This window comes from Meles meles, chromosome 8 (assembly GCF_922984935.1).
Source record: "Meles meles chromosome 8, mMelMel3.1 paternal haplotype, whole genome shotgun sequence".
NCBI classification, from domain to species: domain Eukaryota; kingdom Metazoa; phylum Chordata; class Mammalia; order Carnivora; family Mustelidae; genus Meles; species Meles meles.
Genome location: NC_060073.1, coordinates 49626138 through 49653106, shown reverse-complemented (window position 1 = coordinate 49653106; position 26969 = coordinate 49626138). Strand labels below are relative to the sequence as shown.

The 26969-nt window shown below is 51.2% G+C and overlaps 1 protein-coding gene across 11 annotated transcripts in view; it reads left to right on the top strand.

The window, feature by feature from the left end:
• MICAL2 (microtubule associated monooxygenase, calponin and LIM domain containing 2) overlaps positions 1 to 26969 on the top strand; it is a 213885-nt gene that overhangs the window by 85940 nt on the left and 100976 nt on the right. For all 11 annotated transcript variants that reach the window (XM_046015436.1, XM_046015434.1, XM_046015435.1 and 8 more), the window contains exons 7-16: positions 1913 to 2068; positions 5579 to 5679; positions 9913 to 10170; positions 11294 to 11409; positions 12217 to 12343; positions 13001 to 13091; positions 13825 to 13972; positions 15094 to 15293; positions 15684 to 15790; positions 24321 to 24389. In XM_046015436.1, coding sequence (XP_045871392.1) covers positions 1913 to 2068; positions 5579 to 5679; positions 9913 to 10170; positions 11294 to 11409; positions 12217 to 12343; positions 13001 to 13091; positions 13825 to 13972; positions 15094 to 15293; positions 15684 to 15790; positions 24321 to 24389 — 1373 coding nt within the window. The remainder of the gene's footprint in view (positions 1 to 1912; positions 2069 to 5578; positions 5680 to 9912; positions 10171 to 11293; positions 11410 to 12216; positions 12344 to 13000; positions 13092 to 13824; positions 13973 to 15093; positions 15294 to 15683; positions 15791 to 24320; positions 24390 to 26969) is intronic.

The window sequence follows — 26969 nt, the reverse complement described above, 5'->3', positions numbered from 1 at the left end:
ACTGTCAGGGTGCAGAACCATGCTTCTCTGAATTCTGGAGTTGGAAGCATAACGTGTTTTCTTGGAGTAAGATCTGGTCAGGTTGGGAGAAGAGCGCCACCACCAGAAATGTCTTCAATCCCCTAGCCCCTCCCCCAAATTGTAATTGTCGCCGAGATTGAGCTAATTGGCACTAACTGTATGAACAAGAGACCGCAGATGGCGGACAGAGTGGTCCCACATGGCCTCTCAGGCTGGCGGCTAGATCTGCTCTTCAAGCTTGCCCGGCTTGAGGGCTGCAGGCTGCCGGTTTCTGATGGAGAGGGCACGTCTTCCAAGGACAGAACACACTCCTGGAAAGAGGACTGATGCTGGAGGATTCGGGAGTTGTGGGCTGCCTAGCTGGGTCCTACCCACAGGCTGTGCCACCAGGACCCTTTCCCCACTCCTTTGCCTCTCTCTTTGCCTCCATGCCTACACTTGCCAGACCCCTGCAATCAATGACCCATATCTGACAAAGACTTTTTAAGCTGTTAACCTGGATGTTGTGCTGCTAGAATTTATGGGGCCATTTTGATGGTTGGGTAGAACTACAAGTCTGAATATTTGTAAATCCAAAATCCACACTTTGCCTGAGTATAGTTAGGCATTTCATGGACGGGAAAGGAAGGGTAAGAAGAAGGAGAGTCATTTAGGCAGCTTAGCACCAAATAAGTAGACTAGAGTGTGAGTTTCTCTATGTTGGCCCTACTGACATATGGGGCCAGATCATTCTTTGTCCTGCTCGCAGTAGGAAGCTTAGCAGCATCCCTGGCCTCTCCAGGCCGGACTCCAGTCACACAACTGCCCCCACCCCCCCGCCTCGTGCCCCGTGCCAAGTTGTAGCAACCAGAAATGTCTCCACACATTGCCAAGATGCCCCTGGGGGCCAAGGTCACTCCCAGTTAAGAAATACTAGACTAGACAATAATGGTCATTTTTGACCATTTCAATAAAAGTTTAATGAAGATGGATTTAAAGAGGAGGTATTGAGAAAAAACCCCAAGGTTTCTAGTCAAAGGGAGTATTGACAGAGAAGTTTGGGAATCATCATGAGGTCTGAGTATGCGGTGAGCAAATGTAGGGAGAGTTCCCGGAGGAGGCTGAAGACAAAGGCATGTCCAGAGAGCCTGCCCTTGTGATGAGAGCCTTGAGTTAAGCAGAATAAATAGTAGTGTCTGGGGCAGAGGGAAGATTCAGGACTGTGGGATAGTCAGATGCTAGAAAGAAAGGGGATGGGCAGAAGGTGTTCCAGTGAAGTGTGACCCCTGCTTGGGATCCTCTGTGTCACCACCATTAAAAATCAGAGTTAATATAAGCCATCAGCAACTAGAGGAACCCCAAGAATCACTGTATTAAATCAACTACAAGTTAGACTTCTGTCACCTCATTAGATATTTACTGAGTGTGTACTAAGCGCCAACCACTCGGGGCTAGAAATAGAAAATTTGTTAAAATCCCCAGCCTACAGGAATTCAGTCTCATAATCCTACTTTTCAAAGAGGGGAAAACACGAAAAACGCTAACAACCTAGTTTTAATCGTTAAAGTTCAAAATGTATGTATCGTGGGTATACCTAGCCACTGTGCCTAGCAAGCCTTTAGCACGATGAGCCTGCTGCGAAAATCACTTGAGCCTTTTGTCTGTAGAAGCCTAACCAGAATAATTGGTCCTATAGATTTGAGGAAGGGGGAAAGTCCCCTTGACTGAAGCCTCTGGGGATGGGTTTCTTCTTGGGGTACGAAACTTGGCCTGTCCACCTGCCCCGTTCTCCAGGCAGAACTCTGGGTTCACTGGCCTGTGAGGCATCTGAGGACAGCTTCCTCTAATATTTCTCAGTTTTTAACACCAAATGCAGAAGAAAGACTCCCTTTTCCCCCTTTTCTTCATGCAGGGTTCAGAAGGAAAGAATTCCGTGGGAAGTTGGCTATTGCCATCACCGCCAACTTCATAAACAGAAACAGCACGGCTGAGGCCAAGGTGGAAGAGATTAGTGGCGTGGCTTTCATCTTCAACCAGAAATTTTTTCAGGACCTTAAAGAAGAAACAGGTGGGAACTTCACCTTTCTCCAAACCAAATCATTGTCCGTACCGGGCATTCCCAGCTCTTGGGATTGGGAGACTCAACTCTGATGACGTGGAAGCAGGGACTTCTCCTTAGGATAGAAATGGGCAGGATTCCTTCAAGGATAAGAGAGATTCTCGAGGGAAAGTTCTGGACGTTGTACATGAAAATAAGTTATAAAGATATATTTACTCAGCATATACTCAACATGCCCGTTCAGTGCTGGTATTTAGTATCACGGGATACAAAGTTGAGGTTGGCATGGTGCGCTTCCCAAGTAGCTCCTTGTCTAGTGACGGACACCCAGGGAAACCACCGTGATGTGGAGATCAGCCTGTGCCTGAGGCAGTGTGAGCTTCAGGGAGCCTTCTGATGAGGGAGCCAGCAACCTGGGTTGGTCCCTGAAGAAGTGTAGGTGCTTTGGTTCAGGGTGCCAGCTGTCCTTCCCCATGAAGAACATCCAGAGATGCCCAGGGAATGTGTACTCACTCCCAGGCATCAGTTGTCCCCTAGCTGTGGGCCTTGATATCTTTCCAAGATACTCATTTACTCAACAAATACTTGTTGATTGCCTGCTTGAGGCCAGGTGCTGTTCAAGGGCCTGAGAAATAGCAGTGGGCAAAACAAGACCCCTCTCTTGGGAGGGTCAGTAAACAAACAACTAGCACGTCTGGCCATCACAATGACGGTGAAGAGAAGTAAAGCGCGGCAAGAAGAAAGAGGTTGAAACTCTGCTGCCAATTAAGTAAATTCCAGACTTTTTAAACCTGATTTAAAAAATCTATTATCTCTCCTTGAAAGGCAGTGTGACAATAGTGTTAAATAATTTTTTTTTTATTTTTATTTATTTTGAGAGAGAAAGAGTGTGAGTCAGGGGAGACACAAAGGGGGAGAGAGGTGCCGAGGAAGAGGGAGAAAGAATCCTCAGGCAGACTCCCTACTGAGCAGGGAGCCCGATGTGGGGCTCGATCCCATGACCTTGAGATCGTGACCTGGCTTGAAACCAAGAATCAGACACCGACTAAGCCAACCAGGTGCCCCTAAAATTTTTATGCTAGAAATAAATCGTCCACACTCAGCATCCCCTAGCACAGAAATAGTCCTCATTGCCATATACTGCTTTTCGGTAACCATCCACCTGTACCCTCCCTTTCCACGTGGCTCCAGCTCTTAGCAGAGTGTCAGTACTCTTTGTGATTCTAGTTTTCTCATGTGGCATCGCATTGTAAATATTGTCCATGTCGCAGCCGCGTCCCCCTGATGGTCACTGTTGCAGGCTGCAGAATGGCTCGTGAAGGGGCTGTATATCCCTGCCCGAGCTTTAAATGGGAGGCCTGGCAAACTGTGCTTGGCCACGTGGGTCCGTATTCTCCTCAAGCTAAGAATGGTCTCAATAGTTTGGAATGGCTGAAAGAGAAAGCAAAAGAGTATTTTGTGGCAAATCGACAATTGTCTGGAACTCAGGTTTCCAGGTCCCTAAATAAAAGCTTCTTGGAGCACCGTCACGCCTGGTCACGCATGTCGCTGCACATGGCTCCCCCATGAATGGTTGTGGGCCTGATGGCTCGAAATGCTTACTGTCTGGCCCTTTGTGGCAGACGTGCGCTGGCCCCTGATTTAGGCCTTTTGGCTGTTGACCGTTACAGAGCACACTGCTCTTGCTGGACTCTTTCCAGTGGGGTCTTGGAATGGGATTCCATATTGAGCAGACCGTGCCGCTCCCTGGCCACGAGGGTGTGTGCTCGTTGTCCGACCCTCTGACTATAACCACGTGGCACGATTTTATTGAAGTATTTTCTTCTAGCATATTGTGTTCTTCCGCACGATTTAAGAATGAGTCCAACCCTCCCTTCCTCTCAAAAACTAAGAAGATAAATACTTCAACAAACCACCAAATATGGACTACGACAGGGCATTGAGTGTGTTTTTCCAAATGTTTCAATGAGTTTCCTTTGAATTTCGCTGTGATAGTCACCTTTGGCCATTGTTTCACAGTGCCCCTTGCACGGTGACAACGATGAATTTCCTCCAATTCTCTGGGGGGCCCTCTGCATTGATGGCTATTTCCTACTCAACGGTAATAAAGGGATTCCTATGGTTACCCAGCACACCTGTGTCAACCACTGATAAGTTTTGAGTCTCTTCCTTTCTCTCCCTTCGGAGAAGCTCAGCCAGTGGTTCTCAAACTGGCATGTGCATCAGAATCACCTGGCGGAGCTTGTCAAAGTGCTGATTGCTGGCCCCACGCTCCGTTTTTTGATCTGCTAGATCCAGGGCACGGTCCTGATCCTTAGCATTTCTAACTTCTCAGGTGATGCTGGTGGGGCCAGCCAGGGGGACCCCACTTTGAGAACCACTGAGCTAAGCTCTCACAGCATTTTTTTTTTTTTTTTAATGCAGAAACCTAGTCTATAAAGTATTTTGGCAATTGCTGGAAAGTGCAAAGCTATACATCCCAGGCCTCTAAACTGAGTTGTTCCTGCCAGGGTATCTGGGTTCCCCACACACAAGGGGGATAGTAGAAATATCGCTTAGCACTGTCTTGAAAGAATTCACACAGCTCTTTGAATCTCTGGCCATATACAGGGCGTGGTGGATGGGACTTGGAATCAGACAGGCTGGGGTTCAAGTTCCAGCTCTGTTGTTTGGCTGCCATGCCCCAGACCTCTCTTGGCCCTTCTGTAGCACTTTGCTCTAGCCTGGAAATACGGGTCCTTAGCCCTTGACGATACTGAGGTTTTCTTTTTTTAAAGTGTTTTCATCATATGGCAATATGTTATCAAATCAACGTGTTGTACACAAACGGACACCGTGTTATATATCAATTACGTCTTAATTTTAAAAAACACACAGTGTCTTTGGGACACCTGGGTGGCTCATTTGGTGAAACAGCCGACTCTAGAGTCTGGACCCTGATCTCAGGGTCCTGGGATCAATCCCCGTGCCAGACTCTGTGCTCACAGAGGACTCAGCCTGAGAATTACCTCTCTCCCTTTGCCCCTCCCCCTGCTCCCACGTGCACGTGCTCTCTCTCTCTGTCCCTCTCTCTAAAATAAATCTTTTTTATTTATTTATTTTTAATTTGACAGAGAGAGACAGAGAGAGAATGTGCAGGTCACAGTAGGCAGAGAGGCAGGCAGAGAGAGAGGGAGAAACAGGCTCCCCACTGAGCAGAGAGCCCGATGCGGGGCTCGATCCCAGGACCCTGAGATCATGACCTGAGCCGAAGGCAGAGACCCAAACCACTGAGCCACCCAGGCGTCCCTCTAAAATAAATCTTAAAAAAACCACCACCCCAAGACATAGTGTCTTAGTGGTACGCTAAAAGCTAGCTGTGTGGAGATGGGTAAATTCTAGCCCTCAGTATTATCTTTTCCAGCCTTGTATGTCTTAAAAACTTGCCTAACGTAAATGCATGCAGGTAAGTAATGACACCTGTGCTGGGGCGCGGCCCTGCGGGAGTCAAACTGAGTCCATGCGCGCTTCTCTTCGCAGGGATTGATCTTGAGAACATTGTTTACTATAAGGACTGCACCCACTATTTTGTCATGACCGCCAAGAAGCAGAGCCTGCTTGACAAAGGTGTCATCATTAATGTACGTATTTCTTGGCTGCCGTGTCCTGTCTTTCCCTTTGTGACCTAGCATGTGCAGGAGCAAGGGGTGGGGAGGCGGGAGGGAACCACCGCCCACCGCTCTCCTCCTCCGTGCTGTTGTGTGAGTGTTGGATGAAGGACCCCACAGCACTATGGGCAGACGTGTTTCTGCAGAGAGCCTGGGCTGGGCTGAGACCCGCACCCAGGTGTTTGTGTGAGCCTCTGCCCCCAAGAGATCGGTGGGGTCTTTTCCTTCCCCACGTCTCATTCAACCCTGCCGGTGTTTCAGAGAGGTCCCATGTCATTTGGAGTCCAATGGGGGCTCCTTGTCCTACTGGGGCACTGAATGCATGTGCTTGTGAATTTCCCTTGGTGGCCCTCTTGTCATGGGGGGTGGCAGGGAGCTGTCTCTTCTCGCGGTCAGAAAGGTTCCACTTGAATCTTGTCTCTGTGGCGGATTAACTCAGGGCTGTGACTAAGCTGCTCAGCTTTTCTGAACTTCAGTCTCCTTCTCTGGAGACTCGGAATAATGGTTTCTGTCTGCAAGGGTTGTTTGCAGGAGTAAATGAGAGAATGTATACAGAGTAGCTGTCCCAGTGCCCAGCCCATCTAGAGGGGGTTACGGATTCCCTGTGTAACTTCTGTCTGGTTTGGACACCTGCTTTTTTGTCCTGCTGGCTTCCTGGCCTCTGTGTCCTGCCTTTGCATCTTCAAAAGAGCACCGGGTTGGAAGAAAGCACTTGGAGTTGGGGGCCCTGAACTGGAAGTTACTTTGGGCAGGTTTATAACCCTTCCAGAGCCTCTGTTCCTGCCCCAGCTGCTGCCTGGTGCCTCAAGATAAGCATCCTGCTGTCCGAAGTCAGCCTGCTGTACGGGTGTCAGCCAGCAGCCTGGGCGGCATGGTGACCATTCACTGTTGCTTGTCGGAGAAGATCGGCTGTCCTCTTGCCACTTTGTGCTGGCTGCCAGCCGGGTGCCATGAGTAACCCAGCCGTCCCCTGGGCCTCCTCCTTGCTGAGAGCCTGAGTTACAGAGAGGAGGCTATGAATGGTGGGACGGGGGTGCAGGAGGCTGACTGGGCACAGCTAGTAGATGTGTGAGTGATGGGTTTCAACATCTGGTACTCCCTGGCTGACCCGGTCTGGGGGAGATGGGGTGGGGTCCCCTTCTTCCCTCTGCTCCACAGGCATCCCTCCTGAAGTTGCCTCGTCCATCGGGAGGCCTGTGGCAGATAGTAAAGGACTGTTTGGTGTGGAAGGCTGCAAGCATGGTGGGCATCTCTGCAAAGGAGGGATGGAGGAGGCCTTTGTTGGCCTCCCACGCCAACCCTAAGGCATTAGGCAGAGTTTGACATGAGTTTCCTATTTCACTGGCTGAGTACTCCAGCCTCTGGGATACTAAGGTTCCTTCAGGGCATCCCAGGGCATTTATCCAGGCCACGACACGTTGCTCACAGTGACTCAACTCTTTGGCAGTTGCTGTAGCCCCTTCATACTCCCCTCTCTCCGTCACGGCACAGGTGGGCCAGTGTGACTCACTGTGAACCCATCATGACTGTGGAGGAGCTGGGAACAGATCCCAGGCTCGTGGGTGTCCTCACCAAGGCTTCTCTTCTCCTCATAGACTCCGGGGGCATCTTCCAAGCCGGTGCTACAGGGCCCCCTAGGTATAAGACTGGAATTCTTGGCTAGAAATTACAAGCCCCAGGCTGGACATGAGAAAGCTGGATGGCCATTTGGTTCAGGAGCTCTGGCCTTGAGTCTCCCTGTGTCCAGCCAAGCTCTATGGCATTTGCATAGCTGGGAGCTGGTCCATCTACCCCGAGCCACTCAAATTAACATTCTTGTCATGCTCCCAGAGGAATGGCAAGTCCTTTCTCACTTTCTCTCCCTGCACGGGTCAGCATCTTCCTAGAGGCACATAGAGGTGCTGAGTAAATGTGTATTGACGGACTGACCTGCTTCCCCATCCATTCCTGCTGATCTCTGGGCTCCCCATGGCTCCTGAAGGGAGAGTGAAGTTTCTCCTCAGGAAACCATGCCCCTGGGCTCCCAGCTCTGTCCTTCTTGCTCTCTGTTACGAGGAGGGTGGCCCATTGCCAGGCCCTGCCTCTGCTGGGCCATATACATACGGTCTAGGGCTCCCGGATGCAGCAGGCTTGTTCTTGCCACTGCGTGAGGGAGCACTGTTGCCAACGAGCAAGATGAGCACACATCAGAGCTGGTCTCCCTGCGTTGAACCCACCCTCGTTGGAAGCCATTGCCTGACCTCTTCCGGTCTCCAGCCTTCTTTTCAGCTTTGTATGTGGGGCGTCTGTTCTGTCAGAGTCCCCACCTGGGCCATTCTTGCTGCTTCTCCCTCTACTGGCCCTCCTCTCTGCCTAGGACACAGCCTCTCTTCCATACCTGTGCCTGTGGAAAATGGCGACCCACTTTCATTCTCCTGCCTCTGTCTTAATTTAAAATGCCTTCTCCAGGCCTGTGCACTTTCCATAGGGCCCCATCCCCACCTATCTCTCCCTTGTCCTTGTTCTCACCCTGTCCCTGTGGTCCTGCTTCTGTATCCATCCACTCCCCTGGAACTTCCTGCCCGACAAGGTTTGTGGCTCCACCCAGCAGTCCTGGCCCAGGTGGGCTCCCAGGCCAACACATGCTCCTCTCCGGGCCACCAGCACGAGCGACCTTCACCGTGCAGTGCTCACACTCACTGGTCAGCCAGCCTACCTACAGCATGCTTTGAAGAGGGGTATTTTCAAGACCTCTCCATCCCCGTCTCCTCTCCACACCTTTAAGGGAGGGGATTGGTCATGTGACTGTATGAACAGGTGTGAGAAAGGACACGTGAGCAGGAAGAGCTCCACCCTGAACACCACAACCTGACACAGGGCTCCCAGGCCAGTGCTGGGTACGATCTGGGTGATGTAGTTTGGTGTGAACGTGTTAACATTTCTGGAACAAGGTATTTGAAATCGTGGTTATTAGGAAAATTGACACAGTGGGTCACTGTATTTCTTGACGTGGCTGTGCCTTCTAGATGCTCCTGTCGGTGTGTGGGTGAGGAATGGTCCAGGAGTGTACTTCACCATACATTTATGTTTTGTGCCATCATGAATTATAGGGGACAGAAATTCCCATTCACTGAGCACTTACCATGTGCCAGGCGTCAGGTTGGGGATTTTATGTCTATGATTTCCTTCGGTCCTCACTGTGTGAAGTGGATTTTGTTATTCCCGAATGAGAAATGAGAAAATGGAAACTCAGAAAAGTTCAGTAATTTGCCCACATTTGCTCAGTGAACAGCAAAGGTGGAATCTGATCTCGGGCTCTGGATAACCCTGAGGCCTGTGTTAGTCTTACATACAGGTTCCCGCCCACGCCCCTGCCCAGCCTTGGGATGTGCACTTTCTGTGTCACCTTTTGGAAGGAAAGCCTTCTGGTTCTGTAGTCATATGATGAGCAGAGTAGACTCTGGGGCCATTCTGCAGGTCACTGCCAGCGTCCGTTAGGGATGGATCTCCTGCCCCGCTAAGCCAGGGCCCTCCTCCTTCTAGCAAGGAGTGTGACAGTTTACATTGTAAAAGCAAAGCAGAGCCCTGAGCGGCCCTAGCCTCTCAAGAAAAGAGAGAGCTGATTCTGGAGGGAAGGTTTGAGAGCTCTGCCAAGCATTCATGCCTTTTCTGGTCTTGATTGACCACCGAACGTAGCATGTCTGGATTATATTAGCTTAGCTTAGTCTGCTATGAAATCACTATTTCTTATTTGCTCTCTCATCTTTTAATTGTACTGAAAGTTATCACAAGAACCAGCCATGTAAAATATACTTCTGTATTTACCACAAGACCATTATTGAGTAAGCTGGTTATTACGACACTATGTTCTCTATCAAAATTCCGATGTGAGATAGTTCTTTTAGAATTTAGTGCCAGGAAAAAACTTTCCTCCCCTAGGAATGTCTGTGCTTCCTTCTTTCTGATAAGGAAAGCACCACCATAGATCACATTTCCCTTTTGCCTTGGATGCCAGGAAGCTCAAAGCCAAGTGTAAGGCGTAATCACAGCTCTGTCAACCCTGACAGATGACTGACTTGGTTCCTCTTGATTCCTTTGGCCCTGCGTTTCTGTTTTGCTTAGCTTTGCTGTATAAAACCATTCCAAGTTCTTTTGCAAAGAGGTGGGTGTGAACACTTGCCCGTTCCGGGGGTGGATTCCCACACCGCGCTCTTGTTCTCTCCCCAGGACTACATCGACACGGAGATGCTGCTGTGCGCAGAGAACGTGAACCAGGACAACCTGCTTTCCTATGCCCGCGAGGCCGCAGATTTCGCCACCAATTACCAGCTGCCATCGCTAGACTTCGCTCTGAACCACTACGGGCAGCCTGACGTGGCCATGTTCGACTTCACCTCCATGTACGCCTCAGAGAATGCGGCCTTGGTGCGCGAGCGCCAGTCCCACCAGCTCCTCGTGGCCTTGGTGGGCGACAGCTTGCTCGAGGTAGCATCTGTGTTTGGAACCCCCCTGTTCCCAGTAGAAGACAGATCCCTGCATTTCTGGTGTGGCCAGTGGCATCTGCTGTCCCGCAGCCAGCGGAAGGACGGGCTCCCTGCCAGTGGGCCGGACTTGGCCAGGCCTGTCCTGGCCTCCAGCTTGCACCTGGCCTGCCCTTTGACCAGACCCAGAGGAGCTCATGGTGTCTTCCTCTCCACACTTCTGGGCTCTTCGCGCTGACCTCTTTGTTAAAGTGGGAAACTAGTCGGCGCTGCTCTGGCCGGCGCGGGCAGGTCTCTTCAGAACCCTCAGCTGGGCCACAACTTCTTCCTCACAAGGGGAAATCTCTGGGGCCTTGCAACAGGGAGATCATAGAGGGGACAAAAAGGCATGTGGGCCCCAAAGTTTGGTTTCCCTCCATGGTCTGCAGCTCAGAATGCTGCCCAGAGCATCGGCAACTGTAAGCATCCTTAGCGTGAACCAACTTTTTCAGCAGGGTTGCATTTTTATCTTTAAAGTAAGCAGTAACCAAAAAATGTTTATCCCAAGTAAGAGTCAAATTCCAAACCATGCTTTGGGTGCCCAGGGGACAGTTCAGTTAGAACTTAGCTTGGCAGACCAGCCCTCACTTACCATGGTGTGTGGGCTGTGATCGGCACACCCCCCCACCCCACAACCCCACCGTCTCCCTTCTCAGCATTCCTTCCTGTTACTCTGCTCCGTTCCCCCACCAGGCCTTTGCCCACACTGCTGCTCTTGAATGGATCAAGATTAGAAGCCTACCCATTCTTTAAAATCAGCATAAATGCAACTCTTTTGTGAAGCCTTCCCGATTTCCATCTCCCTGGGTTGGGGGGCATTTGCCTGTGCCTTGTTTGAGAGCCCCCCCCCCCCCCGCCCCCAGCAGTTTTTCCATTCCTGGGACACAGGCCCTTTTATGTGTGATTTGCTGCTATAGCTGAATGTGTTCGTGCTGAATCCTAGGGGGCTGTCCTGTCACCCCACACTCCCCCCTGTGCCTCCCACGGGTTGGGCAAGCACTGAGTGCTGGAGAGAAGGGGATAGCAGCCTGGGGAGTGGGGTGGGAGGCATGAGAACCAACTGGAATTTTGCATGTTTTCTTCTCTAGCCATTTTGGCCCATGGGCACAGGTTGTGCCCGGGGCTTCCTGGCAGCCTTTGACACGGCCTGGATGGTGAAAAGCTGGGACCAGGGCACCCCTCCCCTGGAGCTGCTTGCTGAAAGGTGAGTACTGCTGCAGGGCTTCCAGGTGGGCGTGGGCGTGGGTAGGGGCGGGGCGTGCTGGTTCCACAGCTCAGACAGGAAGGGAGCAGGGCTGGCCATCAGGCGGCTCCTGGATGAACTTGAAGCCTGTGCCCTCTTTCATATCCTTCTCACATGTGGCCTGATTTACCTCCTCCAGTGACTTCTCTTGTGCCCAGGACCTTAGGACCTGAATGCAAAAGAGAAATCCTGATCTCTCAAGCCCCAAAGTTGGGGTTCCCAGCACAGCCAGGTCGCTGTGAGATGAAAGAGGCTGAGGGGAAGTCTCAGCTGCCTGGGCTTCTGATCTCTCAGGCCTCTTCTGCTGTTGCTCAGACCTTGGGCTCCCTCCAGACCCCTGCTGCTGGCCACGTGGCTGTAACAGCTGGTGGACTGGAAGACATCAAGACTGGCGGGCAGGGGAGAAGGGGGACTGGCCTCTGTGGGTCTTGGGTGTGGAGGCCTGTGGTCACAGGGGACAGGAGGCCACAGGAGGCAGCATGGCTGAATGGAGGTTCTAGCAAAACCACAGGTCCCTCAGCTGCCAGCTCTGGTGTCCCTGCCCTCTGCTTGGGGAAGGAGGTCAGCATCACTGCCCAGCCCACCCCCTCTCCCTAGTCCTTCAACTGTCCCCCACTATGTGAGTCTCAGGAACCACGGGGCCAGGCTTTGCAGGGAAGAAGTACACAAACACATCTAAACCTTTAAGAGCAGGGGAAGGAGTTTGGGGGAATGAAGGCATGCAGCTGCCAGAGCAGTCCCTGACCCCCGGGCCCTGCCTCATCCTAGAGAGAGTCTTTACCGGCTGTTACCTCAGACCACTCCGGAGAACATCAACAAGAACTTTGAGCAGTACACACTGGACCCAGGGACACGGTACCCAAATCTTAACTCCAGCTGTGTCCGGCCCCATCAGGTAAGTCCTCCCCTGGGCCACATCTGGGTCACCCTGCCCTGACCGGTGGGTGGGAGGCCACGGAAAATCTGGCCCCATCCCTAGGGCTGAGGCCGCTGATAACTCCTGGCTCAGCTGTGGGACCAGTTCCTCTCTCTAGGAGAGCCACGAGAGACAAGAGAGTCAGCATCTCTCTAGCCTGCAGGAAAGAACTAGAACACAGGCAGCATCTGTCCTCATCTGTGCACACGCTGACGTGTTTCCTATCACCATGAGTAGGGGTCGCTAGGCACGCCTCTCTGCGGAGTCTGCTCGGCCAACCATCAGGTCCCTTCAGTTCCCAGTCCTGCTGTCCCATTTCCTCACGTTGACTCAGGAACCCGCAGCCACCAACTTCTTCTGGCAACAGCGCAAAGAACAGTGTGATGTTTGTAAAATCAGCCAATTGATTTTTACGTATTTTACGTATTTTAAGTATTTTTACACTTGAGTCCCCCTGCATTTGGGTGGACAGCTGAGATCTATTGCTCAGCATCTCATGTTCCCCAGGACCTCTTGCCCAAAGTCATGCCCTCCAGCGACAGAGGGCTGGTGGACACAGAGTAGAGGCAGGGCTGGCCCCGAGACCAGCTTTGGGGAGATACCGGTGGGCAGATGTGTTGTCTCTTTGGCTCGTAGGTGAAGCATTTGTACATCACTAAGGAGCTGCATCCGTACCCTCTCGAGAGGCTGGGCTCAGTGAGGAGATCCATGAGCCTCTCCAGGAGGGGTAAGCCACCGCCCCGGGTCCTCGGCCAGGCTGCAGGTGTATAGGGTTGCGGAATGCTTTGCGGGGACCGGGCCTGCTGGGTGGCTTTGGGGGCCCAGGCCCGGCAGCCCACTCGGCTCTGCTGCTATAACCCACGTGACCTTGGCCAGGCACTTCTCTGTCCTTCCGTTTCCTCATCTGTAAAACCAGGACAAGGACAACCCCAACCGCAGATTGGTTGTGAAGGCATGAATACGTGTCGAGCACTTAGGACATGAAAGTGAACTGTGGAATTGATTCACTGGGCCTTGCTTTTCCTTCCCTGTTGTTTCCCGTATAGAGATCTTGTCTCCCCAGCCAGATAACAGGCCGCATGTGCTGCACTCTTCCTAGTGGAGGGAAGGGATGGTTAAATGAATGACTCTCCAGCATCGGTCTGGCCTTGCTCGGGTCACCATCCTGCTGAGAGACCTTTCCGGCTTCTGTTGCCTGCCCAGACCCCGCCTCCTCCCCGCCGCTGGGCACCCAGCCTTCTCAGCCTACCCTCCCTTCCCCTCCCACATGCACCACCGCTGCCGCCCCTGTTGTGCACAGCCGGCCAGGCCTTTCTAGATTTTTCCCATGGCATGGCCCTCTTCTGTTTTTCTGGAGTGCCTCCTTCTGTCTGATGAATCCCTCGACGTTCCTCAAGAAGCAGCTCCGACGCACCTGCTCCAGGACTCTCTCCACCACTGTCTGTCTCCCCCTGCTGCAGAGCTAGACATCCGGCCCAGCAAGCTCTTAACCTGGTGCCAGCAGCAAACCGAGGGCTACCAGCATGTCGAGGTCACTGACCTGACCACATCCTGGCGCAGTGGCCTGGCCTTGTGTGCCATCATCCACCGCTTCCGGCCTGAGCTGATGTGAGTCGGGGGTGCAGGCTATACCTGCTGAGCCCTCCGTGGCCCGGGGGGACCCTGGAGACAAGGGCAACCAGGGGTTCTGCTGGAGGCAGAATGTTGGCTCAAAATACATCTTTGGGTTGAGTTTTTCTTGAGTTTGTTCTTTTCTGTTTGCACCGATCGCTGTCAGCAGCTCAGTTGGCCTGTGGTCCGAACACGCCAGGAGCAGAAGCAGCTCCGGCTCCATGCTCGCACTCGTCCCCACATCCCCGCCATCACTGCGCTGGGGAAATAGAGCATTCACACCTGGCACTCTCCCCGTCAGAGAGGAATTACGGGCAAGACCTCATTCTGGGGCCCAATTTGAGGATTTTACAGCCAAGGGAATTAGATCTGAGATGCAAACCATAGCTGTGCTTAGCTTAGCTGTGTGGCACTGGGCAGGTCACTTAGCTTCTCTGAGTTTGTTTCTTTGTCTGTAAATTGGGAATGATGGCAGCGTCCATAGGATGATTGGGCACACTTTGTGATGTTGAAGGCCCTGTACGTGTATTAATGTTGGATTCAGACCAGCTGCAGAGTAACCACAGCCACGAGCACGTTCATCCAGAAGGCTGAAAGGAAACTCACCAGAGGGTTGTCAGTCGGCACCTTTAGGGGTGAAGCTGCCGCAAGAAGGGGATGGGGTGCTCGCTTGTTACTTTGTATGTTGTAGATCCCTTGATTCTTTTTTTTATATACAAGATATCCATATACTTTTATAATTAAAAGCACAAGCACATAAAGGAACTATTTAAAAGTAAAATAGCTCATAAGTTTTCCAAAGACATAGATTATTTTCTGATTATTTCAGCCCAGGCAGCAAGGACATTGACATGGCCTAATTCTGATTTGGTCCCCACCCCAAGTGAGAAGGAGCCTCCCTGGGCAGTCGTGGGATGGGGAGCAGTGGGGTAGTGCAGGGAGGGCAGCAGGGTGCAGGGGTATTTGGGGGCAGGATTTGGGGTCATAGCTCCCTCACCCCTCCCCACTTGCCGAGACCCAGCAGAACGTTGCCCACAGGGCTCCTTACGGGGAAGTTGTTTCAGCTCTTCACACCTCTGTCTCCTGTGCCTGAACTTCACCTCGTTTTGATTCTCCAGCAACTTTGACTCTCTGAACGAAGATGACGCCGTGGAGAACAACCAGCTGGCGTTTGACGTGGCCGAGCGTGAGTTTGGCATACCCCCGGTGACCACGGGCAAGGAGATGGCATCAGCCCAGGAGCCCGACAAGCTCAGCATGGTCATGTACCTCTCCAAGTTCTACGAGCTCTTCCGGGCCACCCCGCTGAGGCCTGTGGGTAAGGCCCTTCTTTGGGGCGGGCTTTGCTGTGCCCTTGGGCCATCTCCGCCCTGTGCCCATGTCTGGCTGCTGTCCACACCAGTGTCTAATGTTCTCAGGCCAGCCCCTGCCTTCCCTCTCACTTAGAGGCCAAACCGGGGTGGCCCCCACCCACCCAGACCTGTGTGTGTGAGTGGGCATGTGGGACAGGGGCCACATGAGGCCGAAGGTCTGCCCCTGTGAGTGGGAGGTCACTGTTGAGAGCTGCGTCAGCCAGTACCCAGCCCATTCATATCTGTAGTTGAGGGTGAGCGAATTACTTGGAGGGATCTTGTAGCAGTGATACCCCCTGAGCCCTGGGGTAGCGGTGGCAGGGTCTGATCGCCGTCCCATTTTTATTTCCTCACAGATTCTTGGGGCAAAAACTATGGAGAAAATGCTGACCTCAGTTTGGCCAAATCCTCCATTTCTCATAACTATCTCAACCTCACATTTCCAAGAAAGAGGACGCCACGGGTAAGTTACAGCCTGGTTTTTGTTGGATTTCTCTTTGCCCATGGATGGGACCAGGGGAAGGGAGAAGGTCATATGCTCGGGCTCCTGATGCTAATAAAGGAAAAAGACTGAGAGCCCACGGGAGATATGAGTAAGGTGCAGTTTAGTGTCCCCATGCTGTTGGAAGTCCCCCCAGCACCGTGTCGCTGGCTTCCGTGACATACACTTGTCCTAGGAAGGGCATGGCTCAGATCTGAGAGGTCATGCAGCTGAGCATTTTTTTAAGTAACTCAGATGAGTCCTGCCTCCTAAGAGGAAGGGGAGACGATCTCTCACTTGTTCAGCAGTTTAGATCAGTTATACCATGCCTGTCAGTGACAGAGTATATGGTAAGGCCACATTTATACGTTCTGTTCCATTAATTTCCTTCCTTCTTCCTGCTCTTCCTCCTTCTGTCCCTCCCTCCTTCCTTCTACAAATGTTGCCAACTTTAGGACTGAATATTTTGGTTTGTTTTTCTAATTTTTTTTTTTTAAGAGAGATACCAGGAGAGGAGGGAGAGAGGGAGGGAGAAAGAAAATCCCAAGCAGGCTCCACACTCAGTGTGGAACCCGATGCGGGGCTTGATCTTACCACCCGGAGATTATGACCTGAGCCAAAATCAAGAATCGGATGCTTAACTGATTGAGCCACCCAATCACCCATTTTTTGTTTGTTTTTGATGAGAGTAGCAAATACACAGGGATGAATAAGGTACACCTTTGAGGAGCTCAGAGCTGAAAGAGGTTCCGGAACTTTCCTAACTTAATGGCACTCTTCGTATCTCAGTGATTTTTATCGCAGTGCCCCAGATTGAAAGAAATATCTAAAAGTTTTGTTTACTAAGTAGTTAAGTCCAAATGACTTGGTCCAGGTATTTTACAAGATGTATAACAGCCTTCAGCACATTTCCCTAGAAGATTTAAAGCATCCTATGGTTCCTCTGCAAGCTCACGGTGGGGCCATGGGGTGCCTTGGTACACAGTTGGGGAACCGTGAGGCTAGTGATTTATAATTTCATTTGAATGATGGTATGTCTGCGGTAGGTATGATACAAGTTATCTTACGTGATGTGCTCATTTTACACATCCAGAAATGGAGCCCAGAGATGTTAGGTGGCAAGTGCTCCTACAAAGCTTGCCTCTCTCCACGGGGCCCCAGAGGGCTGCAGGCCTCTGTGTGTGTCTGACTTTCTAGGTTGCCGACAGCCTCCTACTTGTGGTCAGTCATGCCTGGTCCTGCCCACCCCTCCACCCAGGGCGGGGCTGGGGCCACGTAGCCTCCTGTCTTTGCCTCCACTCTGTGAGCAGTGGTCACTTTTTCCACTGAGGTCTGCACTCCCTGCAACGTTGTAGCCTTTGGGCTAACTCCAGGAGCCAGCGGCACGCCCTGTCTATAGGAGGGAATGGGCTAGCAAGGCCAGGGCTGGGAAGGGAAGGTGTGCCGGTCCACTGGGGTTTCCAGCAGAGCAGCCAAAGGGTTGAACTGCCCCTAGTGGCTCCGTGGCCCTGCTCCCCAGGCTGCCCTGTTCAGAGGCTCTGTGTGAGGACTGTGTGGCCTACCACATGTCCCACTGAGTGAAAGTCGTCTTCTGGAGACTGGTCATAGGTTCATTCCCTCTAAGCCTCCCCACTTCGGGCTTCCCCAACCGAACAAGCCAGGGCAGCCTTTCTGGGAACTGTCTGAGCCCAACACTGAAGGCCTCTCTCCATCCACCTGCTTTCTCCACCACTTAGCCCACAACAGGGAACAGCAGGGGGAACTGGAGAGGAATGTTGAAACCTTTCACTTGCCACACCTCTGTTTATAGAATGACGGAATTCTAACAGTCTGGCCAGCCCTGGGTCACATGGGGAATGGTCAGCAAGGCCAGCCAGGCCCTCGGAGGCCTGAGAGGTGCTCACCCCACTTTCCACTGGCTCTGCTAGAAAATGCAGGGGGCATGGGCAGGCTCTGTCTGGCCCAGCCCTGGCCGAGGTTCAACCATGTCCCTTTGCCCCTGAGGGGCTGCCCAGGGTCTGCCCATCCTGAGAGGGGTCCAGTCCCCCTCCACAGCTTCATTTATGTCTCAGATTTGCCCTGCTGTTTGGATAGGTAGAAAGATTAGGTCATTGAAGTAAGTGCTGGGGGTGGGCATGGTTTTTGATTGACTGCGTCCTCTGGGTGGGCTGGTGAGTTAGTAAGGCCCCTGGGTCACATTCTGCCGTAGTCATCACCGAATTACCCCAGACACTGTCCACCACTCAATGTCCATGCACCAATCAGACCACACACGGAGTACCTCCTCCCCATCGACTGTAGGTCTTCTTGTATCTGGATACTTTTTGGTTTGGGGAACCTATTTGCGATTCTCTTTGGTCTTGACATGTCTCACAAGCAGAGAGAACTAAGTCTACAGCAGCATCCCCCAGGATGGGCATGGAGGATGTTTGCCTGGGACACTCCAAAAACTGCACGCACATCAAGGCTCCACCGTGGTTATACCCAGGAGATGGCCATGCAGTTAGGCACACAGCCCCCCACACCCTCATCCATGTGCCCTGATAGACTAGAGACGCAGGCCCAGCCGTGGCCCCGTGAGTGTGCACTAGCACGCACACACACGCACACACACACGCACACACACACACCATCCGGACACACAGATGTGTCTGCCTCCAACCTCATCCCCCTTTCCTCAGCCCTCTCCGACCCTCCCTATACCCTCCTGAACTCTCAGAGGAGCATCTCGATGCAGGAATTGAACAGCCCATGTTTGTTCACAACACAGCATCTTAATCTGGAGAGGGTCTGTTTTTCTCTACTGAGCCAACCTTAAAAATCTCTTCCTCTACCTGGTTTTCACGGTTGGTGTCAAATCATTGTCTCGTCCCTAACCCCAGATAGCATTCAAATCCCAAGAAAACCGATCAGCTTCAGGCAAAAGAGAAGACTTTTCCTCCACTGAGGGCCTTATTTACTTTCAGAGAATGTACTCTTCCCATCGCTCTGCCCAGAGAGTTGTCCCTCTGGTGAGTGGCAAACCACTGAGGTCGATGGGTGAGCGACGAATGTCGCAGGGCCAGGCCTGGCGAAGAGAGAGCTTGTGCAGTCTATGTTCCCCTTCAGAAGCCCTTGGTTCATTCTTGAAGATCTACCTCTGATCCTAAATGCACCCACACAAAAGCCCGGGACCTGGGAAAATTGCTGGGGACTCCGGATCTCCTGTTACCATGGACCTCAGGCGGTATCTGAGCATACCCACATGGTCTCTGTCTTCCCGCATGTCCCCTCCTAGGCCTACAGCATGTGGGTCATGCCTGGACTTATGGCCATTGCAGTCATCACACACGTGACAGTATGTACACACTCAGGACACTTGATGTCGGTTTCCCCATGCGGAGCCCACTCCTTTTGAGACAACGTAACACAGAGGTGTCACTTGTCCATGAAAAGCTCATCCCAGAGGCCAGGGTGGTGGCCGCAGGGTGTTTATCCTCTCAGCCGGCCCATGGTGACACAGGCTCCCCTCCAGCACTGTTCCCAGGACAGCAGAGTTCACAGAGCCTGGCTGGTGTGGGTGTCTGTTCCCAGCAGTCAGGGTGCCCGCCCAGCTCTCCTCTCCTCACCCCTCCCACACAGACACTTTCCAAAGAGCCAGGCATGTGAAGTAAGGAAGCATTTCCTCCATCCAGACTGACCTGGTGCCTCTTTGATGCTGGGTTCTCTTCTCAGCATTCCTGGAGCTGAGAACAAGACAAGCAAGGACTCTGCCCGAGGACGCTGCCCTTCTAGGGGGAATGTCTGAATTCCTCTCCCCTTCCCCAGCTGCTCTCACAGAACCCCCACCCAGCAGCCAGAGCTCTCCTCTAAGTTTCTAGTGCTTCTCAATTCAGAGACTCGGGGAAAGTCCCAGAGGGCCAAAAGCACAGGTGCCGGGTGGTCGGGTGGCCGGGCTGAGCTAGCACAGGGCCTTCGAGCTGCCCCTCGGGCCCCCGCGATTTGCAGGCCAGTCACTCTTCTGTCCTCTGTGCCACACAGCCAGGTGTTCTGAGCGGCTCACAGAGTGAGAGTACGTTAGAAGCCAGGCAGACAAACACGTATTTAGGTCTGCCGGGGATTTGGCACATGCTTGAACCTCTCCGAAGGTTCCTTTGCTTGTCTGCGGACTGATTCCATCACGTCAGCCCTGCATTGCGTCATGTCAGCCCTACATTGCGTCATGTCAGCCCTGCATTGCGTCACGGGAAGACCAGGTGCACAGATATGTGCTGCGGGTCAGAGCCCCTGCCCAGCCAAGTGGGAAGGCTGTCCCTTACGAGTACCGAGTCAAGGCAGATGCCTGTTTCCTGAGAAAATGAGTCAAACTAGCACGACTGGACTCTCGGTTTGGCACCGCAGCTATGATCGCGGGACACCTTAGGGCATGCAAAGCAGTCTCATATGTATCTCATTTGTTCCTTGTGTTCTCTCTGGAGGAAGACGGGGCGTCCGGTGTTAGAGAAGGGGAGTCTTGCCTGTGGGGACATTAAATCGCGATGTCCTGCCTGTAGGTAGTAAAAGTCAAAGTTGGACCTAGAATTCAGGTTTTCTCATTTTGTTAACTAGTATTAATCTAAATAACAGTGTGTAAGAGGTATACAGTGCCTTATAAGAAGTGTTTTATGTACAGGACTTTGTGAGCTGGATAGTATATCCAGGCAAGGAAATAATAGATAAGGAAATGGCAGTCGGAGAAGTTAGGTGATTTTTCTAAGGTCACACAGCTGGGAAGTAAGTCATGTCAGAATTCAAACTCATGAGTCCTTACTAGTCTGTTACTGAAGGAGAGAAGATTTTTCTGCCGGTATCATTGGCCTAAATATCCCTCCTGCCTCCCTACTTAACCAGGCCATTGCCTGCAATGGCCAATCTTTCTTCCTATGCCCCATATCTAAATTTCTCCAGAGTTAGGCTATACTAGCTAGTAAAATATAAAGGTTGTTTCCTTTGGACTAAGATCACATGGAGTTGGGCTTTTGGGGGACATGGTTATCTTGTACCGATCAAATAATCAGACTAGCAAATACATATCTTTTTTTTTTTTTTAAGTGGAGATACCAATTAGTTTAATAAATGCCCTCTGGTGCATGGACTCTTTCAGGTCACTGGGAAGTCATGGTAAGAAAGTGTTCTTAGGGGGTAAGGCAGGAAAAAATTAATAGCAAAAGAAAGTGAACTGTTTGTGTATGGCTGGGTACCATAAGTGTTTTCTTCCTCCTTGTACCTCATTCTTTGTAGAGCAAAATAGAGTCCAAGGAGATGGGGGCACTAAGGTGACATTGGCTTGCAGATAGAGATATGCAGATAAGAAAATATTAGGTAAATCCCTAGGTATGAGTTTTCTCCACCTTTCTGTTTTAAACTCGCTCTTTAGTTGAGAATCAGTGCTTCCATGAGAAATCCTTAAGGAAGAGTACAGACCGTTTGGGTATGTGTGTTGCAACCTTTTCATATGGACTGTGTTTTGTTGTCCTATGGGTCAGGCTGAATCAGAGGAGTAGAGGTTGCTTCACATGCTTCTTTTATTTCCCCTGAAGGATCTGGGGTCTTTTCAGGTGCTGGGCACACTCCCTCCCAGGAGCATTTCTCGTGAGCCTGGGACTAGCCTACTGGGTTTGGTTCTCCTTGGCTCTGATGTTGGAACATTCAAGCCTGGAGCTGCTGAATGCAAAAGAGAGAGTAAGAGGTGTCACTCTTTGAGAGAAAAGCCAAGTGTTCATTTAAGGTGGAAACAACACAACAACAAAACAAGAGAAAACCCTAAGATTATGCATGCAGTGTTCTTGTTGGGTAGGACGCCCTGTACTTTCTCAGGCCCCTGTCTCGGCCAGCAAGCCATTCACAGGCGGTGGAACTGGGGGCCCAGATGGCCTGCGCCTCTAAGACCCAACATTGTTGTGAATAAAGTCATTTGTTTCTCTGGGTGTTTGCCCAAGCGTTTGGGTTGAAATCATTTCCATTCACAGAATAATGATTTATTAAAAGCTGAGAAAATGTTAGAGGGAAAGCAGGGCCCTTTGATCTGTTGTTTTGTGCTCCCTGAACAAGGGAAGGGTCAAATTTTTGAACAAATATCAATGCCTAAACTGTGGTGGATCTTGTCTTTGAAAATATGAAAGGTGCTGCTAAATGTGGGAAGGGGGCAGAGGTGATGGGACTACAGAAACTGGGGAAGCAGGTGCTTTCTGCTGGGAGCAAGTGGGCACACAGTCGTGTGTGCTGGGGGCTCCAAGCTCTTATAGAGGAATAAGCAAGAGGTAAAAAGAACAACAACAAAAAAACCTTCCCGTGGTGCAGAAAGGGCAGGAGGGGTGAGGCAGATTGGGCCGTACTGGGTTCGAGGGGAGAGAATGGCCAGCGGCCCTTCCCCCTGCCTGCCCAGTGGAACAAAGGCTGGGATGTAAGCTGGCCGCCTCTGGAGGGCCCAAGTGCGTAGGAGTCTTGGGGGTGGGGATTCCATGGCCCTCAGGGGGCTGGCTGTATGGAGAAAACCCCAGCTGGAGACAGGTGGTCGCAGGGTCTGCGTCTTCTCACCGTAAACGTAAACATCTTTGCTGCAAGCATTTTTGCTCTGTAACTAATTAGCTGTAAGGCAGCTGTGCTGCAAATGAGAAAAATCACAAGAAACAAAAAATGGGCATTCATTAAAAAGGACATAAACACAAGAAACAAATAACAAAATTAAAAGGACTTCGTTGTGAAATATAAAAGATTTGAATCCTTCAGAACATGTAGTGTGGATTCATGGCAACACCGTGCAAACAGCTGGTTTCATTCCGCAGATCGTGCCTAAGCACTTGTCTTCGCGGGCTTTCGTTCATGCTAGTATACGTTCTTTGCTCACTGATCCATCTCCATGTTCGACATTACACGTTTTCTCTTTTCACTAAACGTTCTTCCTTAAGACAGGTGTCTCGGGGCGCCTGGGTGGCTCGTCCGTTAAGCATCTGACTCTTGATTTCTGCTCAGATCATGATCTCAGAGTCTGAGATTAAGCCCTGCTTTGGGCTCCATGCTAGGTGTGGAACCTGCTTAAGATTCTCTCTTCTCCTCCTTATCCTTTTTTTTTTCTTAAAAAAAAAAAAGAGAGGGAGTATCCATTTCCAAATACGAGGATGCATATTTGTGACTAAGCGTTATGTTGTGTTGTGAGCACCTGTTCTGCCTGTTGTTTGTGCTTGGCCTTTTGTCACAAGTCCAGCAGAAGACCTCCCAAAGTTCTGTGGGAATGCGGGTTCAAAACTCTGCACCACCATATAGACCATCACGAGGGCTAAGATTTATGTAGTATAAAAACAGGTGTACTGTGCCAGGGGAGAAATGAATCCAGGCTGTCAATCAGCCAATGAAATTGAGCCGTCAGCCCATTATCTCTGTATCTGTTACAGCAAAATTGCTTTATACCCAATGAGTTACGTGGTAAAAATGCTTGTGGCAAAAGTGCTTGAGGCAAGGCTGTCTGTAGCAAAGATGTTCATGGCAGAAATACCAGATGTGGGTAGATAGACAGGTCTAACCCTGGGGTCAGGATAGACTTGCCCAGCAGGGTACAGAGGAGGCTCTGAGTCCAGGCCCCAGTTCCCAGACCAGCCCACAGCCTCACTCTATCTGTGCAGCCCGCCCACCCACCGATAGGAGATAAGACTGACAATGTGTGTGCCCTTTGGTGGCCCTTGCAGGGTCACAGCAGTGGCCTTGTGCAGAGTGGGGGTTCTCCAGATTTCAGTGTTCAGATTCAGGCAGCAGAAAGTGGGCTGGAAAGTCTTATGAGTAAGGCATCCATGTGATTTATTGTCTAACCAGGATACTTTCGAGAATGAAAGTGGACACACTAAATAATTTTGCTGGGGAAACAATAAATCAAAGCGGTCCTGGTCACACAGAGCTGTGTGATCACTATAGTTTTCAGACCTTATCTGATGTTCCCTTGAGTTGATAAAATACGGTTTACTGGCATTTGCAACAGCGACCAAATGGCGGGCATAATTTGCCATTAAATTATGCAGAGCAGCCGGATAGCTGCTCTGACCCCCAAGAGTCCCTGCCTGTGGGGTGAGCAGTGGCACCTGGTTGCAGGAGGGGGTGTCCTTATGGCAGCATCCTATGCCAAGGGACATCAGCAGGCCTGTCTGTGACTGCTCAGAGCCCAGGGTCACACGGACCCCAGAGATGGTCCCTGCCCCGCCCGCATCACAGGGATTCTTTATGTTTTGGGATGTTTCAGAATGATTTTGGGGGATGTGATTCCCACCCCTCTGATGGAACCCCCTTCACACACACCGGTTCAGTAAGGCTCCCTCCTCTGAACAGAAATCTGCATCTGTCCCAGAACAGGGTAACCTGTGTCCATGTGTCTCCTGGGCCAGCAGCTGTTTGCAGGCGGGTGGCATCCCCAGGGCTGGTGCCAGGCCCACCCTAGGGCCTCAGGGCGATTGGTGGAACCACAGACTTCGCAGACCCTGAGCTCATGACACTTTCTTGGCCACTGCAGGTGGACACCCAGACTGAAGACAGCGACATGAACAAACGGAGGCGGAAAGGCTTCAACAACCTGGATGAGGTTTGTGCCCACAGTGTCCATTTAAGCAAAGGCTGGTTGCCTGGCAGCCAGTGGCCACAGCGCTGGCCCTTCCTTTTCCTCTTTCATGAGCCGCTCGCTTCCAAGCTTGGCTTGATGGAGAAACCTTTCGGGCTCTGGTCCTCCCTCTACTGTTTCCTAGCTGTGTCAGCTGGAGAAACAGAGCCTCCCAGGCTGTGCCTCACATCTGTGAAAGGCTGATAATACAATGGAAATGTAGGGAACTTATTGCAGGATTTTTAAAGACTAAAAACGAAGGCGGATATAATGTGCCGAGCATGCTGTCTGGCACCTTTGCTAATCAACACAGCATCACTATTAGCAGGGGGACTAGTAACGGGCACCGGGAGCCTTCCTGTCCTAGAGCCGTAACTTCTGCCTTTTGTTTTCTGCACTTGTCTTCAAGGCAAATGTCCCAGGGTCCACAAGTGCCACCTTCTGGTAAAAGGAGGAAATTACAGGCTACTTTGTCAAAATGAAGTACCTAATCTCTCTCCAGACATGGGTTCTCAAAACAGTGACTTTTATAACAAAGGCAGCTACAAGGCCCAATCTAGGGGGAGGGGGGAAGCCACTGTTGCTTACCCCATTTTCTGGGAGGGGCAAAGGGGCGCTCTGATAATGGAACCCTGGAGTTCAGTTCACATCTTAAAATGTGCACGAACACATTTTATCCAATGGGTTCAAATCATGTTTGTCCAATCCTTTTCTAGACAATTTGATCCTTTCAAGAGCAGTCGCTTCTCCATTTCTTGGTGCTGGTGTGATCAGGAACCTAGTGAATATTCCTAGTGAACCAGAATAGATAGTTGAAAGGAGGAAGCAGAAGCTGATGAACAGAGTGGGGGGAACCTCCCACTTTCCCGGTTATGGGGTGTTGGCTCTCACTTGAAGTGCCTGTGATTTGCCCCTGCCTCCTCCCTAGAAGTTTCCCTGTGATGCATGATGTCTCAGGTGGAAACCTGCTCCTGCCCTTCATCCGTGGCTTCTTTGAGGGAGTGTTTTGGCTCTCTCTGTTGCCGGCAGCCCAGGAGTCAGAGCGTGGGAAGAAATCGGTTGCACCTGTCCTTCTGAGATGTTTCTGGGCTGATCTGAATCAGCTATTGTACTAAAATCAGGCTTCACTAAGCAGTAATTCTTTCCAAATTTTTGCTACTCAAAGTGTGGGCCAGGAACCAGCAGCATCAGCCTCACCTAGCAGCTGCTTAGAGGTGCCTGTCAGGGCCCACCCCGGACTACTGGACTACGGACTACAGACTCATCTGAATCTGCATTTCAAAGAGCCCCACAGTGATTTGTATCTGAACAGAGCTAGTCTGCGTGACCCACTGTCCTGGCCAACTTTGGCCTTATGCCAACAGGGACGCTCCAGTAAACCTATGGTCTTCCACTCAAGACTATAGCGATATGCAGAGTTCCATTCTGCACTTTGAAGTGGTGAATGACTCTTCGGTCTGTGTTTATCCAACACTTCAAAGTGGCTATGCATAGAAGGTTTCACCTGGGGCTGCTCCTCTTAGGGAATCTTTAAGAAAAAAAAAAAAATCAATCGACCTTAGCTTGCCTCTTCCCATGACCTTTCTAAGTGAGCATATCTTTGTTGCCTTGAGAACATCTGTTCCTGTGAGGGAGAGGCCCTGCCTCCCTGGGAAGGCAGACGGCCCACCTGATTCCATGGTGGCATTTGCTGCTGAGGCCTGTGGGAGCAGGTCCTTCGGCAAGGAGAGCAGACGTTGATCCAGTGAACTCTGGTAATTTTCCAAGTTTTATGTCTTAGCAGATGAGCTCAGGAAGGCTCTCATGTAACTGCATGTTATAAAACAGCATAGCCAAGTGACCACAGCCAGCACCTCACCAGTCAACACTCACGTTGGTATCAGGGACACAAGCAGTTCTGAACTTGGAGGCATCTTCTCCAGAACCCATAAGCCTACTCTGACCATGAGAAAACATCAGACCAACCCAGCCCGAGGGACTCTACAAAATAGCTGACCTTCAAAATTGTCAAGGTCACGAAAGGCAAAGAAGGATGGAGGAACTCTTACAGAGGAGGGAGATTGAGGAGACGTGGCTAAATGCCATGTGGGACCTGGGCTCGTGTCCTGGAACCCAAAGAATATCGCTGGGAAGCTGAGGTAGCCTGAATCAGGTCTCTAGCTTCATTAACAGAACCGTACCGGTGTTCATTGCTTCGTTTTGGTAATAGTGCCACGATTATTCTAGATGCTAACATTGGGTTCCCCTGGATAAAGGGTATGCGGGAACTCTCTGTGCTGTCTGTGTAACTTTTCTGTAGGTCTGACATTATTTCTAGATTAAAAGGTTTTTTTAAAGATAGTGACCACAGAGCAGGGCTGGTTGACATTGGGAGTGGGGCACAGAGGAGAGGGGAGAAGGGAGCCCAAAGCCTGTGCCTTGCCTGACTGACTGACACCCCCTCTTGTTTCCTTCATCCCCCTACTCTTCACCTCTCGCTGCCACACAGTGTAATTGGAAAACGGTTTTGCTGGTCACTTCTTTATTATATTTGACTCTCTGCAACAACCAGGTGAAGTGGGCTAG